Source organism: Barbus barbus (assembly GCF_936440315.1).
Source record: "Barbus barbus genome assembly, chromosome: 37".
Lineage (NCBI taxonomy): Eukaryota > Metazoa > Chordata > Actinopteri > Cypriniformes > Cyprinidae > Barbus > Barbus barbus.
The window spans coordinates 617,594-632,258 of NC_136715.1; the positions used below are offsets into that span (position 1 = coordinate 617,594).

Consider the following 14,665-nt stretch of genomic DNA (forward strand, 5'->3'; position numbering starts at 1 on the left):
CAAATCCAGTGTTTTGCAAATAAACACAATCTGCTTTGCAAAGAAAAACTGGACTTTCAAACAAACGCAAAGTGATTTGCAAATACAAAACTCTATTTGAGAGAAAATGCAGAGGTATGGACAAATATATGTATTGTGTTACAGCTGTGAGACTCATTTACCTTTTATGAGGAAACTTGGCTTGATTTTCTCACAAGTGTGCGAGCAGATTCTCTCACAAATGCAATTGAGCAACTTTCTTCTCCAAAAACAGCAGATGCTGCTGTCGGTCAGTTTACGCGGGTCTCCCAGCTTAATATCTCTATTCAATACTCATCTTCTCATATTTGTGAAAAAATTTGAAGTTGTAAAGCAGCTGTTTTCTTGACTTATGCAAAGGAAAAAGATACAGAAAATAGATTCTGATACTGTTAAACATTACAGTGTTCTTGTAAAGAATAATTGTATTAACTGTTGTAATAAATCTTCTCTGTGAAGCAACACTTAGGCTACTGTATTAGCACTGAACTGGAAATGATGATATTTTTGAAAAATACAATGCATTACAAGGCTGTAGAGAACAGAGCACTATTGCAGACTTATATCCTGAGGTTTTAATGAGATTATTTTAATATAGTCAGGTGTGAACTAACGCCAGCCCTGTCAGTCTCCTCAGTGGTTCAGTGACTGATGCAAATCATCATTCATCAACCTGCTTTCCTGCAGTCTGTGTTCTTCTGACTTCTGTTTTGTAGTAAGTAATGAATATGCTTAAATCAGCGCAGACAGAAAAATAAAGCAGACGATCAGGAAACAGATTCATTCTCTGGGTTTATTTCTGCTGATCTCAATCACATTCATCATTATTCATACTGTCATCAGTTCACATCAGATTCAGAAACCACTTCATCATTAAATCAGTCACTAATACACTTTTATTACATCTGATCATCAGTTTACAATAGAGATATTAAAGCACACTTATTCATCTGTTTAAGATTCAGAACAGTATGTGTCTGATCTAGATTTATAACTTCTAGATGAAGAATGAAAAACTATTTAATTATGAATTAATACAAATGTAATGATGTGAGATTTGATGAGTTTGTGTGCATGTGGACATCAGAAAGAGGATTTACAGAGAGTCTCTTTATCCTTTAATATCACACAGAGACACTGAGCAACTATAGACCCTGAATCCAGCAAAGAGGGGTTCAGTGAATGTGGTGTTGAGTGTGTGTAAGTGTGTGAGTGTGGGTGTGAGTGTGTGTGTGTCAGAGACGCTGTAGAAGGACAGAAAGCCGGTCGACACGTCCACATACACTCCTACTCTCTTAGAGCATGAACGGTCAGCAGGTATATCAGTGATGTTCTTCTTGTGATGGACAGAGAATCTGTTATTAGAGCAGAACAGAATCCAGGATTTGTCATTTAATCCAAACACACAGTCATCTCTCCACCCTTTTATTTCCTGCTGATTCCTTTATATGACACTGATATAACAGCATAATCTCCGCTCCATTCAGTCTCCCAGTAACAGCGTCCAGTCAGACTCTCAACACTCAGAACCTGAGGAACATCATCAAATCTCTCTGGATGATCAGGATACGGCTGATGATCCTCCACTCGTGTGATCTTCTTGTTCTGATCAGACAGAATGAGTTGAGTGTGTGCTGTGTTTGGATCCAGTGTGAGATCACAGGCATCTGAACACAAGAAGAGAGAAACATCAAGAACAACACAACAGTGAAGATGTCTGTGTGTGTTTACAGCTAAAGTCCAAACTGTCCTCACTCTTCACAAATGTGTTCACTAATATAGTGAAATCTGTTGAAGAGCGACTAGTGATTCAGATCTCACTAGCAGTGCTGGTCCTAGACTTCTGGAGCCCAAACAAAACTCTGTGAAAACCCTGTCAGGCCTAAAACAGTGCAGACTAGTGTTGTGTAAAGCAGCGGTTGTGGGTTTAGCATGCACACAAGTCAAGTCAGCTTTATTTCTAGAACGCTTTCTACAGTACAGATGGTTTCAAAGCAGTAACAGATTGAGATCTAACAAGCCAATAGTGTTTCTAGAGCTCAAGTCAGTTCAGTGTTGATTCAGTTCAGTTCAGTAAGTGTAAAGTTCATCAGTTGTGCAGACAGACTGTATATACAGTGTATTTGTGCTCATACACACTCCACTGAACACTGAACACAAAACACACAAGATAGTGCTGTTTTACATTCCTCACATCTGATGATCAAAATAAAAATAGAAAAATAAAAATGGAAAAAACTGTATATTCTAATGAAACGGATTTTATAGGGCCCTATAATTAATTAATTATATATATATATATTTCTGAGGGTTTGAAATTTTATTTTGAAATGTTTGTGTAGATTTATAAATGATTTACCTAATAAATATAAATATATATATATATATATATATTTATTTATATTTTATTTTTTTTGTGGTAATAACAATAGATAAACAATAGCTTTTAAAACTACTTAAAGTACACATATACAGTATATTAGCAATGACTCAATAATAATTAGTTTAAATAAAGTATCAAAAGCAATTTTGAAATCACATTGGGTCTCATTCACTAATAAGTGCATACGAAAAGACAAAGAAAAATAACTTTAACGATAATGAACGTGAGGTTTTGCTGTCGGAGGTGGAAGCCAGAAAAAATGTGTTATTTAAAAGCAACTGAACAGCCATTCGTCACTCTCAGCAAACATAACTGTGCGTGAATAAAATGGACGAATCGCGACAGCCCTATATATAGACAGACAGACAGACAGACAGACAGACAGATAGACAGATAGACAGATAGACAGATAGATAGATAGATAGATAGATAGATAGATAGATAGATAGATAGACAGATAGATAGATAGATAGATAGATAGATAGATAGATAGACAGACAGACAGACAGATAGATATCTTCATGAATGAAAAGTGAATCTTCAAAGTGAATTTTATTGCATAGCTGTAGAGTTGAGAAATAATAAAGCCTTTATAATATTATATAAGTGTTTAAAGAATGTGTTCATGACTATGAAGGTAAGTTATCAATTATCAAGAATACAATTACAATGTCGTTTAGGAGACAGCATCGCTAGCTAATGTTAGCCTAAACGGTTACATTAATGTTTATCTGATTACCAGACTCAGCATATGAAAGTATATGTTGTTAAATAACATGAAACTGTATTTTAATGCCGCTATCATTATTTATGGTGTTGCATTTATTTAGTTTCTCAGTTTCTGACCAGAACGAGTGAGGAGAGGTTTCTGTGAGGATCACAAGAGTCTCTATAAACCACAACATCAAACGAGCTTCAGCTGAAGTTAACGAGCTGCTTATCTTTATTCAGATAGCAATTTATATAGTGTAGAATAAATATTAATATTTTGTGTGTGACGCCCTCTATTGTCCAGCCACCACAGAAATACATATGAACGTTTTGATTATTAATGAGTACTGACACAAACGAAAACTTAATTTTTAATTAATTAATTGGCTAAATAAGAAAACAATTAAAAAAAAAATAATAATAATAATATACATTCTTCTTGCTCATTTTCTTCATGTTCTTACTGCTTTTTCCATAATTTTTCTGCTCTGGACGGATAGTTTTGACTGTTCGTCTGTATCGTCTCAGTGAGATTTTATAGTTTCAGACATGTGCAGTAAGCTGAATATAGTGTTTCTGATGTTTCAGTGTGGATGAGAAACTTTTGGAAAACACTTGGTAAACTCTAGTGTGGACAGAGAGCGTTTTGAAATGAAAATCACTTTTTCAAATGGATCTAAATTAACAGTCATGTGACAAGACACGTCATTATCATCAATGCATGATGAGAAAGGAGCCCCCTGGTGCTGACCGACACTGCTAACTAGTTAAAAAACCGTATAGACCAATGAATGTCTATGAGATGAGATCAGTGATAGAGTCAAACAACAATCTGTGTGTGTGTCTGTGAGAGTGTGTGTGTGTGTGTGTGTGTGTGTGCGTCTGTGAGAGTTTGTGTGCGTCTGTGAGAGAGTGTTTGTGTGTGCGTCTGTGAGAGAGTGTTTGTGTGTGCGTCTGTGAGAGAGTGTGTGAAAGTGTGTGTTTGTGTTTATATTCCTACACTTTCGCAGTCCTGCTGTCATCATGATCTCTCCTCCATGATCCACACTATAAACACACAAACACACATTAATGTAGATCTGCATCATTCACTCACACACACACACACACACACACACATTCAGTATGTCAGTATTAGTGTTTGACATACTTGAGTATCTGCAGTTTATAGTTTGGATCCTGCAGTTTGTGTTTGAGCAGCTGGACTCCTGATTGTCCTGGGTGATTGTAGCTCAAATCCAGCTCTCTCAGGTGTGAGGGGTTTGAACTCAGAGCTGAAGACAAATAACCACAGCCTTCCTCTGACACCATACAGCCAGACAACCTACAGACACACACAGACGGATCAACTACAGACACAGACAGATCATATACAGAAACAGTCACATAACCTACAGACACACAGTCAAATCATCTACAGACACACAGTCAGATCATCTACAGACACACAGTCAGATCATCTACAGACACACAGTCAAATCATCTACAGACACACAGTCAGATAATCTACAGACACACAGTCAGATCATCTACAGACACACAGTCAAATCATCTACAGACACACAGTCAGATCATCTACAGACACACATCAACATTGTGACCAACTGACTGTAAATTATCTCTTATATGTTGTTAATACCTCAGTATCTGCAGCTGACAGTTTGTACTCTTCAGTCCATCAGAAATAAACTTTACACCAGAGTCCTGCAGGTGATTGTTACTCAGATCCAGCTCTCTCAGGACAGAGTTTGAGGATTGAAGAGCTGAAGACAAACTCTCACAACACTGAGCAGTGAGATTACAGCCAGCAAGACTGAAAGAGAGCAGAACACACACATCAACAGTCGAAACATCTACAGATACACACAGAGAGATCATCTACAGACACACAGTCAGATCATCTACAGACACACACACAGTCAGATCATCTACAGACACACAGACAGATAATCTACAGACACACACAGAGAGATCATCAACAGACACACACAGTCAGATCATCTACAGACACACACTTTCAGATCATCTACAGACACACATCCACATTGTGACCAGTTGACTGTAAATTATCTCTTATATGTTGTTAATACCTCAGTATCTACAGCTGACAGTTTGGACTCTTCAGTCCATCAGAAATAAACTCTACACCAGAGTCCTGCAGGTGATTGTTACTCAGATCCAGTTCTCTCAGGACACAGTTTGAGGATTTAAGAGCTGAGGACAAACTCTCACAACACTGAGCAGTGAGATTACAGACAGCAAGACTGAAAGAGAGCAGAACACACACATCAATACAGTCAGACATCTACAGACACACAGACAGATCATCTACAGACACACATAGACAGATCATCTACAGACACATACAGAGAGATCATCTACAGACACACACAGACAGATAATCTACAGACACACAGACAGATCATCTACAGACACACAGACAGATCATCTACAGACACACACAGTCAGATCATCTACAGACACACAGTCAGATCATCTACAGACACACACACACACACACACACACACACACAGACAGATCATCTACAGACACACACAGTCAGATCATCTACAGACACAGGCAGATCATCTACAGACACACAAGACAGATCATCTACAGACACACAGACAGATCATCTACACACACACACACACACACACAGACAGATCATCTACAGACACACAGTCAGATCATCTACATACACACAGTCAGATCATCTACAGACACACAGTCAGATCATCTACAGACACACAGTCAGATCATCTACAGACACACACACACACACACACACACAGGCAGATCATCTACAGACACACACAGTCAGATCATCTACAGACACAGGCAGATCATCTACAGACACACAAGACAGATCATCTACAGACACACAGTCAGATCATCTACAGACACAGGCAGATCATCTACAGACACAGGCAGATCATCTACAGACACACAGACAGATCATCTACACACACACACACACACACACACACACACAGACAGATCATCTACAGACACACAGTCAGATCATCTACAGACACACACAGTCAGATCATCTACAGACACACAGTCAGATCATCTCCATACACACACAGACAGATCATCTACAGACACACAGTCAGATCATCTACAGACACACACAGTCAGATCATCTACAGACACACACAGTCAGATCATCTACAGACACACACAGTCAGATCATCTACAGACACACAGTCAGATCATCTACAGACACACAGTCAGATCATCTACAGACACACACAGTCAGATCATCTACAGACACACAGTCAGATCATCTACAGACACACACAGTCAGATCATCTCCATACACACACAGACAGATCATCTACAGACACGCAGTCAGATCATCTACAGACACGCAGTCAGATCATCTACAGACACACAGTCAGATCATCTACAGACACACACAGTCAGATCATCTACAGACACACACAGTCAGATCATCTACAGACACACACAGTCAGATCATCTACAGACACACACAGTCAGATCATCTACAGACACACACAGTCAGATCATCTACAGACACACAGTCAAATCATCTAAAGACACACAGACATATAATCTACAGACACGCAGTCAGATCATCTACAGACACACAGTCAGATCATCTACAGACACACAGTCAGATCATCTACAGACACACAGTCAGATCATCTACAGACACACACAGTCAGATCATCTCCATACACACACAGACAGATCATCTACAGACACACAGTCAGATCATCTACAGACACACAGTCAGATCATCTACAGACACACACAGTCAGATCATCTACACACAGACAGATAATCTACAGACACACACAGAGAGATCATCAACAGACACACACAGTCAGATCATCTACAGACACACACAGTCAGATCATCTACAGACACACAGACAGATCATCTACAGACACACACAGTCAGATCATCTACAGACACACACAGTCAGATCATCTACAGACACACAGTCAAATCATCTACAGACACACAGACATATAATCTACAGACACGCAGTCAGATCATCTACAGACACACAGTCAGATCATCTACAGACACACAGTCAGATCATCTACAGACACACACAGTCAGATCATCTCCATACACACACAGACAGATCATCTACAGACACACAGTCAGATCATCTACAGACACACAGTCAGATCATCTACAGACACACACAGTCAGATCATCTACAGACACACAGACAGATAATCTACAGACACACACAGAGAGATCATCAACAGACACACACAGTCAGATCATCTACAGACACACACTTTCAGATCATCTACAGACACACATCCACATTGTGACCAGTTGACTGTAAATTATCTCTTATATGTTGTTAATACCTCAGTATCTACAGCTGACAGTTTAGACTCTTCAGTCCATCAGAAATAAACCCTACACCAGAGTCCTGCAGGTCATTGTTACTCAGATCCAGCTCTCTCAGGACACAGTTTGAGGATTGAAGAGCTGAAGACACAATTTCACAATGCTGATCTGAGAGACCACAGACAGGAAATCTGGAAGAGATTAAATACATTAAAGGAGTGGGTCACAGATCTACAATGGCCTTCATAATAATATAAATTATAATATTTCTTGAATAATTATTAATCAAAGTTACATTTATGCACGCTAGAAAATAAGTTGATTATGGCTTTAGTCTGTCTTTCTACTCTCTAAGAAGCTGCTCTCATTGTGTGTGTAACCATGCCTGATAAGGAAGTAAGCTAAGTGTTTCTCTGCGTATGTGTGTTAGTATCTGTCTGTACAGAGAGAAGCTCAGACAGTCCAGGACAAACGTTCTGCTGCCGATGTCCAGCATATCAGATATACGTCTTTGGAGAGACGTATTGCGTCTGACCTCTGATCACTCGTCACTAAAATAGTCATCATCAAAAGCAGTGGCGGCTGGTGGCAAATGTTCTGGGTGGGGCGCTACATCCAAATTTTAGCATACGTCCCAATATGATTTATCCCAGTATAACAAAAAGAAAAGGATTAAGACATGAAACATTTTAAATAAAGAAAATTGTTTTACCAAATTCAAGTTTGAGGATGATTCTCACAAAACTATATTTTCTGCAAGCTTTTTTCAAGAAAAATTAAAACATTTTGCTTTTAATTTTAATAATAATTCAAAATTGAAGTATACAGTGCAACAGAAAAATCTGTGAGAAAAATAAATAAATGTTACATTTGTTTAGACCAGTGATACTCAAGTCTGGCTCGCGAGATCCACTTTCCTGCAGAGTTTACCTCCAACACTGTTCAAACTCACCTACCCGTGATTTTCTAATGATCCTGAAGACATTGATTAGCATGCTCAGGTGTGTTTGATTAGAGTTAGAGCTAAACTCTGCAGGAAAGTGGATCTCGCTAGCCAGACTTGAGTGTCACTGGTTTAGACCATTTTCTATACATATATAAATAACTACAAGTCAAGATGCAGAACCACACAGAGACGCCAACAGACCACTATCCCAGTCGTATGGCGCTTATAATATGACAAAACTATTTGAATTTGAATTGTGTAAATTTTAATTATTGATAAGTGTCATTTAACAAAACTGAATATTATGTGGCATGTAACAGTTCTGAATTAGATTTTTTAAATAATGAACATTTGAAATTTAACCGCTTTAGTTACTAGTCCGCACAAAACACTTTAACTACGAGAGAAAGCGGCAGCCGTGCGGCGATTCCAGGATTACCTCGACAAAATGATCTCGTGGCCACGACATATCATGGCCAGGACAAAACTAGCCTAATTGAACTGAACATGTGCCCTCCCGGTCACAGCAAATGCATCGTTCGACTTTTCGGAGATCATCTACTCTTCCCTGTGGATGACCTCTGACCTACTCTCTGTACGATCTGAATTTCTGCGCTTTGAATTTTAAATATTGAATTTGATGTTCCGAATTTCTTCTTCATCTTGAAAACTTGAAGCTGTATTTTTAAAAACTGGATATTTGCAAACAACCTCACAACCACAAGTTTGTCCGCGACCTGCCACGCTAAACTGCAAACTGTCAACAAACACTTCCTCATCCCATAATGCACAGCGCAGCTAACTTATTATAGCTGTTAATATGACCAGTAATGTCTGTGATTATTTTCTCTTCATTCACAGTGAAAATGTCTGAATTGCAGCTTTACTGATCGATGGTGTCCACCGTCCCTTTGCTTCACCTGCTGCTGATTTAATAAACGAGTTTCTCATGTGAATGGCTTGTGTTTACCGCGGTGATAACAGCCGTTTACTCCACTATCTACTGCATTAAAAACACCTGGAGAGACTCCTTTAAGATTCTGGCCTGTTATTTAGGAGAAAATCTCTCATTTACATTTACATTTATTCATTTAGCTGACGCTTTTATCCAAAGCGACTTACAATTGCTATATATGTCAGAGGTCGCACGCCTCTGGAGCAGCTAGAGGTTAAGTGTCTTGCTCAGGGACACATTGGTGTCTCACAGTGGATTCGAACCCGGGTCTCTCACACCAAAGGCATGTGTCTTATCCACTGCGCCATCACCACCCCACCTAGTAACATTTATTATAAAGGTGTCAAATTCATTATTAAATATGATAGTTTAGTTAATGATGAAACACTCACAGAGCTTTTCTGCAGTTGATCACAGCTGGTATCAGTCTTCTTCTCCCCTCAGCTGATGTGTTGTATTTCATGAGCTCAAACTCATTCAGCGGCTCCTCTGACATCTGAAGCATGTAGGAGATTGTTGAGCAGTGACCAGGAGAGAGTTCCTTCTCTGAGTGTTTGTCTGATTTCACAAACTCCTGAATCTCTCTGAACAGAGTCTGATCTTTCACTTCTAGCAGACAGAGGAACAAATTGATGGATTCACCAGCTGAGAGACTATGACTACCCTTGATCTTCTCTTTGATGTACTGTGTGGTTCTCCTGATGCTCTCTGAGCTGTTCTCTGTGTGTGTCAGTAGATCCTGTAAGAGTCTCTGATTGGACTCCAGTGAGACGCCCAGCAGGAACCGCAGGAACAGATCCAGACGTCCATTCTTACTCTTGAGTGATTTATCTACTGCTGATGTTAGTAGATCATACAGAGAGTGTTTATCAAAACTGTAAGATCTGAATTCATGCAGTTGCTCCATGTTCTTTGTTAAATAGCAGTAAAACAGATAGAAAGCAGCGAGAAACTCCTGAAGGCTCAGATGAATGAAGCTGTAGACTTTCCTCTGATGAATCACAGATTCCTGCTTAAAGATCTCAGTGCAAATCCCAGAATACACTGAGGCGTCAGTGACGTCTATGCCGCTCTCAATCAGGTCCTTCTCATAGAACATCACATTGCCCTTCATCAGCTGTTTGAAAGCCACTTCAGCAAGTTTCACAATCACTTCTCTGTTGGACTGCAGGAGTTTCTCTGGATCTCTCTCTTCATACTTCTGGTTCCTCAAGTTGATCTGAATCTGCAGGAAGTGGATGTACATTTCAGTCAGAGTTTGAGGGATTTCTGCACTCAGATCTTCTTCCAGGAGCTTCTGAAGCACAGTGGATGAGATCCAGCAGAAGACGGGGATGTGGCACATGATGTGGAGGCTTCTTGCTCTTCTGATGTGTGAGATGATTCTGCTGGCTTGATGCTGGTCACTGATCCTCTTCCTGAAATATTCCTCCTTCTGAGGCTCATTGAATCCCTGAATTTCAGTCAGACGGTTGATGTATTTGGAGGGGATCTGATTGGCTGCTGCTGGTCTGGAGGTGATCCAGATGAGAGCAGAGGGAAGCAGCTCTCCTTTCATGAGCTTTGACATCAACACACCCACTGATGAAGTCTCAGTCACATCACAAACTTCCTGAGCGCCTGAAAACATCAGTGTGATTCTGCTTTCATCCAGACCATCAAAGATGAACACAACTTTACACTCCTCATAAATCTTTGAGCCCAGATCTTGAAGTTCAGGATGAAAGTCCAGCAGAAGTCTGTGAAGACTGTACTGATGATCTCGGATCAAGTTCAGCTCTCGAAATGGAAGCACAAACATCAAATCTACATCCTGATTGGCTTTTCCCTCGGCCCAGTCCAGAATGAACTTCTGCACAGAGACGGTTTTTCCGATTCCAGCGATGCCTTTAGTAAGAACAGTCTTGATCTGGTCTTTCTCCTCACATCCTGGTTCATCTGAGGCTTTAAAGATGTCATTGCAGTAGATTGGACTGTCTTGTGAGTGTTGTGTTCTGGCTGTTTTCTCCATCTGTAAAACCTCATGTTCTTCCTTCACTCCTTCACTCTCTCCCTCTATGATGTAGAGCTGTGTGTAGATCCTGTTCAGGAGGCTTTCATTCTCCTGGAGTTTCAGTCCCTCAAATAATCTCTCATACTTGTTCTTCATGCTGGTTTTGAGCTGCTCTTTGACTCTCTGTAGTTCATCATTCTCTGGTTGATCATGTTTATTCAGAGACGCTGTAACGCTCGTGTTGTTCAGACAGAAGACAGAGGCTCCTCCAGAGATGCTTCGCTCTCCATCTGCTCTGCTCAAATATCACAAGAACAACTGATTCAAATATCTAACAATAAAGGATGTATAAATGGAAATGTAAATCGATAGAGATGCCAGTCTTGTATTTTCAGTATATTTTCAGTTTATCTGTGAAGTAATATTTATTGTATATAATATAATATTAGTAAATGTAGGAGCACGTGTTTATTGTGTTGAGTTCTGTCTGTGTGCACTGAGTGTGTTTGTGACTCCCATAAATCAGTTCAATCATCACTACACACCTGGGGTCAGAGGTCACTGCTTCATCACTGAGGTCAGGAGGAAGAAAACCCTTGGATCCGTCACTCTTCAGAGACACACAGCTGTGATCTGGTGATGAAGATCTCTTCCTCTTCCTGAAGATCCTGATGAACACACAGAAATCATTCTTCCTTTAGTTCTGTCTGCGGTTTCATTTATTATAAGCAGGGCTGCAACAATAACTGATCAAATCAATAATAATAATAATAATAATAACGGTCAGTGAGTGTGATTATGGATTAGTCTCGTCTGAACGCTGTGCTCAGAAATCATCCGTCAGTCACATCACTTTATATCAGTGAAGAACACACTTCTCTGGATGCATACGGTTAAATTCTTCTCTGGGAATGTTAGAAAGCATAACCTGAGAAGAAATCTGTGATCCGGTGATTGTTCACGCTGGTCAGTGTTCATCAGTGCAGCATCAATTGACCTTAACACTGGATTATATCTCACCTGGGGTCAGAGGTCACTGGATCATCACTGAATACAGGAGGATACTTCATGGATGCATCACTCTTCAGAGACACACAGCTGTGATCAGGAGATGAAGATCTCTCTCTGTTCTCCATAATGACAAACTGATTCACACCTGCATATGGAAACATAAGAGAACAAATGACACATAATATTGTGATTATTATTGCAGTAAATCTTAACGCTACACACACGATGAGACTGAAGAGAATGTGGAGCTGCAGCAGGATCCTTTTCTTCTGAATCATAAAGTGATGCTTTACTGACTGTAGTGAAGAAGATCCTCATGAGCATCGTCAGTATCTGAGCTCACTGATGCTCTTGTGTCTTACTGAACATATTTGACTTCAGCAGCAGCAGGAGAAAAGCATCAGTCTGTTCAGAGCGTGATGTGTTTCTGCTGCTGTAACACACATCAACTAACTGATCATGACATCTGATGAGGATGATTTTCAGAGCTGATGCTTCATTGTTGAAGCGCTGCTGAAAACCCCTCAAATCTCAGACATGCAGCCCATTATATTTCTCAAATGTGTGATAGTTTCACTGTTTCCACCAAACAAACAAGATCAGCAAAACTATTAATAACACAAATCTCACTGCATTCATATTATTCCAGAACATCTTATTATTTTAAAGTGAAAATGTGCTGAATTTCGATTGCCCTCTGCATGATGCGCTCAATTAATTTAACACGTTTAATACCCTTTCATTTTCATTTCACTTTATTTTATGTAGTTATTCCATCCCTGTGTGTTATATGTGAAATAAGTCAAATAACTGAGCACAGTGAAGAAATGTCAGCCTGAAAACATGTTCAGTTATGGGTCTTTGGCAATATTCAGCAAATAATTAATTCATTTAAATGAACATATTTAATTGCTGAGCAGAAATGTAGTATTTCTGATGAAATGTTTGTGTAATCAGTTATTCTACATACATATAGTCATTATATATATGTGTGTGTGAGCAGCGTGTGAAGCTGAGAGGAGCAGATATATGGAGAAACTCATGTTTTCTGCACATGTAAGCAGACTGAGTGTCAGCATCCCATACTTTACTCAGTCTTCTGCTGATGCTTCACTTCTGTCTCCTGAAAGACTGCTTTTACGCTCCAGGATCTTATATAAATGCTGCTTTACTGTACACCTCATCAAATATCAGCTTTGTGAAAGTAAAGGGCCCAGATTCATCAAATTGTTAATAAAATGAGCATGATTTAATCTCAAACTGTACATGTTTTCTGTCGAGTTTGCTTTCGTTTTCACAGATGAAGAATTCCTCTCTTCTTCGGATTTAATGACAAATAAGAACCACAGCTTCAAAAACAAGACCAATATTTATTTGATGATTTATTATCAGTATTATTTATCATTAATTGTTTATTATTATCATTATTTAGATGATTCGTCCACTTTTACATGCGTCACAACTGCATTAATGTTTAAAGATCAGATTTAACACGACAGAGACGGAATGAGAAAAATATCTTCAATAATATGAACTTATATCAGAAGCTGATCATCAATTTACCTTCATCTGATGTTTATGATGGTTTTTAATCAATTTTTCAGTCGAGTTTGCTTTCGTTATCAACACAAGGAAGTCGCCCAATTCTCTTCTTCTTGATTTTATGGCGTATTGCAGTCATGATTTATCAGCTGCTCACCGCCACCTACTGGACCGGAGTCTGCAGCATGGATTAGCCTTTATCTCAATGACTCCCAAAAAAAACATTATAATAATTTCAGTTTTACCCCACTACTATCTAAATTCTATAATATACCCGTGTATCCTTCAGATATTATATATCTTCTCCTGTTGTTCCCTAAACACCCTCAAGGGTTCCACTTCCTGTCTGATTTATCTTTTGCTTTAATCTAATCCTCTTTTCTCTATACTTCCTACAATGCAACATTATATGTTCTACATTTTCTCTGATTTTACATTCCATACATTCATCTGATTTACTTTTATCTAACAAAAACAATGTTATATTTAACCCTGTGTGGTCAAACCCCCTTCTATTCTTTCCATTCACACCCTGTGTATTAATACATTTCTGTATACTATAATACCTTCTTCCACTATTATCCATGTCCCACCTGTCCTGCCATTTCTCCATCATATTTACCAAAGGGAATATTCATTATTTCACTCACCCTGGTTGATTTCTTTTCTCTTTTGTCTGCTTTCTCATTCCCTTTTATATTTACATGAGCAGGTACCCAGCAGAATCTCACATCTGAAGCCTTCGCAATCTAAATAAGTTC

At 39.1% G+C, this 14,665-nt stretch overlaps 1 protein-coding gene and 1 pseudogene across 2 annotated transcripts in view; both read right to left on the bottom strand.

Moving 5' to 3' along the window:
- Window positions 1-893: 893 nt before the first annotated feature.
- Window positions 894-14,665, bottom strand: part of LOC306857032 (protein NLRC3-like) — a 58,771-nt gene continuing 44,999 nt past the window's right edge. Inside the window, exon 11 of the mRNA XM_079396674.1 lies at window positions 894-1,472. Within this exon, the coding sequence (XP_079252800.1) occupies window positions 1,428-1,472 (45 nt within the window). The 3' untranslated portion in view covers window positions 894-1,427. The remainder of the gene's footprint in view (window positions 1,473-14,665) is intronic.
- Window positions 1,130-14,000, bottom strand: LOC306857031 (NACHT, LRR and PYD domains-containing protein 3-like; annotated as a pseudogene). The gene is made up of 10 exons (XR_013785827.1): window positions 13,926-14,000; window positions 12,372-12,507; window positions 11,897-12,019; window positions 9,751-11,646; window positions 7,487-7,648; window positions 5,215-5,376; window positions 4,752-4,925; window positions 4,263-4,436; window positions 4,113-4,159; window positions 1,130-1,685 (listed from the first exon to the last, which is right to left on the bottom strand). The product of XR_013785827.1 is annotated as an NACHT, LRR and PYD domains-containing protein 3-like (transcript).